General features: G+C 39.3%; 1 protein-coding gene across 1 annotated transcript; it reads right to left on the reverse strand.

Annotated features, from left to right (window-relative positions):
* Window positions 1-2,626: 2,626 nt before the first annotated feature.
* Window positions 2,627-3,883, reverse strand: LOC137257440 (uncharacterized). The gene has a single exon (XM_067794770.1). It carries the CDS (start codon window positions 3,881-3,883, stop codon window positions 2,627-2,629), a length of 1,257 nt encoding a protein of 418 aa, XP_067650871.1.
* Between the last annotated feature and the right edge of the window lie 298 nt (window positions 3,884-4,181).

The following is a 4,181-nucleotide window of genomic DNA, read 5'->3' on the forward strand; positions in this document are numbered from 1 at the left end:
AAACACAGTTATATGCAGGGTTAGTTTCGTTAGAGAATAGCTTTGTTATATATTGTAAAGATAATTTTAGACGGCGATGTGTAAGAGATGGTTCATCGGCTTCAACATATAGACTGTGAACAGGAGAGGTTCTAAAGGACCCAAGACAAAGTCTTAGACCTTGATGATGAACAGAATCTAATAATTTTAAGTTGCTTTTGCAGGCTCCACCATACACGATGGAGCCATAATCAAGTTTAGAACGGACAAGTGATCGATACAGATGGAGGAGGGTAGTCTGGTCACCTCCCCACTTTGAATTAGACACGACTTTTAATAAATCAAGTGCCTTCAGGCATTTAGTTTTCAGAGATTTGATATGCGGAAGAAAAGTTAAATGCGAGTCGAAAATCAGACCTAAGAACCTGGCCTCCTTGACTACTTTGATGGGAGTGCCATTTAAGAACAGTTCAGGGTCCTTATGTGGTTTGTATTTACGACAAAAATGTATGCAACTAGTTTTTGATTTAGAAAATTTAAAGCCGTTTTCAAGACACCACTTATCTATTTTGTTTAAACATAACTGTAGTTGACGTTCAATGGTATGCATATTTTTCCCACGACAAGAAATGTTAAAATCATCCACAAAAAGTGATCCATCAATTGAATCATTTAAAACTTTTGATAAACTGTTGATTTTAATACTAAATAATGTGACAGACAAAATACTACCTTGTGGGACACCTTGATCCTGACTGTAATGATCAGACAGGGTAGAACCCACTCGAACTTGAAATTGCCTGTCATTTAAAAAGTTGGATATAAATTGCGGCAAACGGCCTCGTAATCCAAGGTCATGTAAATCTTTCAAAATCCCATGTTTCCATGTCGTGTCATACGCTTTTTCTAAATCAAAAAAGATTGACACTGCATGCTGCTTATTAATTATGGCATTCTTAACAAACGATTCTAAACGCACTAGATGATCAATAGTACTTCTGTTTTTACGGAAACCACATTGTATATCTGTTATGAGGTTATTGGTTTCCAAGTACCAAACAAGTCGATTATTTATCATGCGTTCCATGGTCTTGCAAACACAGCTAGTTAATGATATGGGCCTATAATTGGAAGGATCAGTATGATCACGCCCAGGTTTGGTGATGGGAACAACTATAGCATCACGCCATGACGAAGGGAAAGTTCCAGTTGTCCAAATGTCATCAAAAATATGTAAGAGTGTCTCCAAACATGATTCCGGTAAGTGTTTCAGGAGTTGATAATGGATGTTATCAGCTCCAGGAGCAGTGTCGTGAGCCTGATCAAAAGCAGTATGGAGCTCATCAATAGAAAATACCTCATTGTAATCTTCCCCATTATCTGAATTGAAATTAACAGATTTCTTTTCTTGTTGTTTTTGGTACTTTTGGAATTTAGGATCATAATTGGACGAAGAAGAATGTTTTGCTAAAGTTTCACCAAGTTTATTTGCAATTTCGTTTCTACCAGTTAACAACTGGTTTCCGTCTTTAAGATGATGAATGCTACATTTGGAACCCTTCCCTTTGATTTTTTGGATCATATTCCAGACCTTAGATATTGGCGTACGTGAATTAATATTTGATACATAATTTTGCCAAGATTGGCGTTTACTTTGTTTAAAAGTACGCCGTGCTTTGGCATTTAAAATTTTAAATCTATTCAAATTATGCACCATGGGGTGTCTACGGAAATAGTGCTCTGCCTTTTTCCGTTCTCTTCTAGCTTGTTTACATGTATCGTTAAACCATGGTTTTCGAATATGTGGAATTGAAGAGGACCTTGGTATACACTCGTCAGCAATGAGAGTTACTTCATCAGAGAAACTTTTTATGGCATCAGGAACATTACAGAAATTTTTCGGTGTAAGTTTGTCAACACACAGCGTTTCGTATAAAGACCAGTTTGCCTTTTTGAAATTCCATCTCGATAATGGAGAAACATCAGATGGGGTTACAGGTGTCAGTAGTGTTGGGAAATGGTCACTACCACAGAGGTCATCATGGATTGACCATTCAAATTCGTTTAGTAAGTGTGAATCAGTAATTGACATGTCAAGGGCTGAATATGTTCCTGTGCCAGGATGTAAGTATGTATTGGAACCATCATTAAAAATGCATAAATCGTTATTTGAAATAAAATCCTCCAGCAATTTACCTTTGGCGTTTGTGGTTGAACCACCCCAGAGTGGGCTGTGGGCATTTAGATCACCCATAATAATACAGGGTTTAGGAAGTTCATTGTAGAGGGCTTGTAAATCAGCTAGTTGAAGAGTTGTAGATGGTGGGATATACAGAGAGCATAATGTAAAAGCAACATGCAAAGTAAGTCGCACTGCAACAGCCTGAAGATTAGTTTTGAGCATAACATGACTGTGAATAACATTCTGTTTAACAAGGATGGAAGATCCTCCATTTGCCCTCACTCCCGGTGGTGAAAAAGTGTGATATGCATTGAAATGACGCAAGTCCAAAATATCAGTTTCTTTTAGGTAAGTCTCCTGTAAACATATAGCTGACGGTGTAAACTCTTGCACTAATAGCTGTAAATCAGTAAAATTGGTCCTCAGTCCCCTGCAATTCCACTGTATTAAGGCTGTATTAGTCATTTAAGGGGCAGTAACTGGTGACAATGCTCTTCCTTTCTTTTTGGGCGAGTGACCACTGGCATTGTCATTAATGTTCACATGGGGGGATACCTCTGTATCCATATCCTCGAGCAACCCATACTTGTTGTACTGTTGCACGGGATTTTTGAGTGCCTTTGACACTCGATCAGTTTGATTTTTCTTTTTAGAAGTTTCATTTTTATGTTTTTCGACGACTTTAGCAGAGGTTTCAGATGTTGAGGTAGATACTGATCTTGATTTTGGAACCGGAACTGTGTTTTCTGGATTAGAAACTGGTTTTGGTGTTTCACCATTTGTCCATGTAAGATCTGTTTGACACTCTACAGATGTAGTGCTGACAGTTCTTACGGGTTTAGTGACTGACGCATACGATTGCCCTGCTGTGTTGGCAGAAGTAACTGACTTTGCCTGTCTCATTGCATCCACGTAACTGACTTTCTGCTCACATTTAATTTTTTGTACAAGGGACTGATATTTAAATTCAGTACAGTCAGTTGAGGAGGACATATGGTTTCCATCACAGTTAGAGCATTTTAAAGGACGGGTACACGTATTTCCGTCATGATCAATTTCACCACACCTGACACAAGTGATTCTACCTTTGCATGAATTCTGACCATGCCCGAATTTCTGACACTTAAAGCAACGAGTAGGTCGCGGGATGTAGAGGTCAACAGGCATGGAAAAGCAGCCAACTTTGATAGAACTGGGTAGAGTCGTGGTATCAAAAGTCAAGAGATAGGTATTGGATGGATACACCCGACCATCTTTGCGGTATGTAAATCGTGTGGCGGCAATCACACCTTGACTTCGGAGTTCTGACACAATTTCCTCAATGGATTCATCAGCAAGACTGCGATCACGGTCTCTTATGATACCCTTGCTGAAGTTAAGTGTCTTGTGTGCCGAGCAGGTTACGGGGATATCTGCTAACTTTGTTGAAGTGATCAAATTTATAGCTTGGGCTTTTCGAGCACATTCTATAAGAAGAGCTCCAGAACGCATTTTTTTAACATTTTTAAACTCACCAGCCTTCCCTTTAAGTCCTTTTTCTAAAAGAAATGGTGAATATGAAGCTAAAGGACGTTCACCTTTAGCTTCCATGACAAGGTATCGAGGCCAAGTATCTCTTTCAGAATAGAGAAGTTTTGTGACAATTTCATCGTCAGAAGAATCTAATTCAGAATCAGATTCTGAAAGTTGCCGTTTTGGTTTTTTTGGATTTTGTTTCCCCATATTGAAATGTTATATGGTTCAGCAAACCTGCTCCCCGCCCACCACGGAGCGCCAACAAGGGCGATGCCATACGTAAGCGGAAATCCAGCAAACTAACACCAAAGGGATACAGGTTTGTTATACTCCAGCGGATCTAGATCAACCAGATTGACCCATGAGCCACCGCCTTCTGGGTATATGCTCTAGGTAAGTATATAGTTTCTGAAACTGTCAACAGAGACCATTCCACAAGTAAGGTTAAGAGCATAAAAAGTTAAACACAGGGCTCGACGTGACCAGCCGATTGATTGAATCGGGC

The sequence above is a fragment of the Haliotis asinina genome, chromosome 12, assembly GCF_037392515.1.
Source record: "Haliotis asinina isolate JCU_RB_2024 chromosome 12, JCU_Hal_asi_v2, whole genome shotgun sequence".
NCBI lineage: Eukaryota > Metazoa > Mollusca > Gastropoda > Lepetellida > Haliotidae > Haliotis > Haliotis asinina.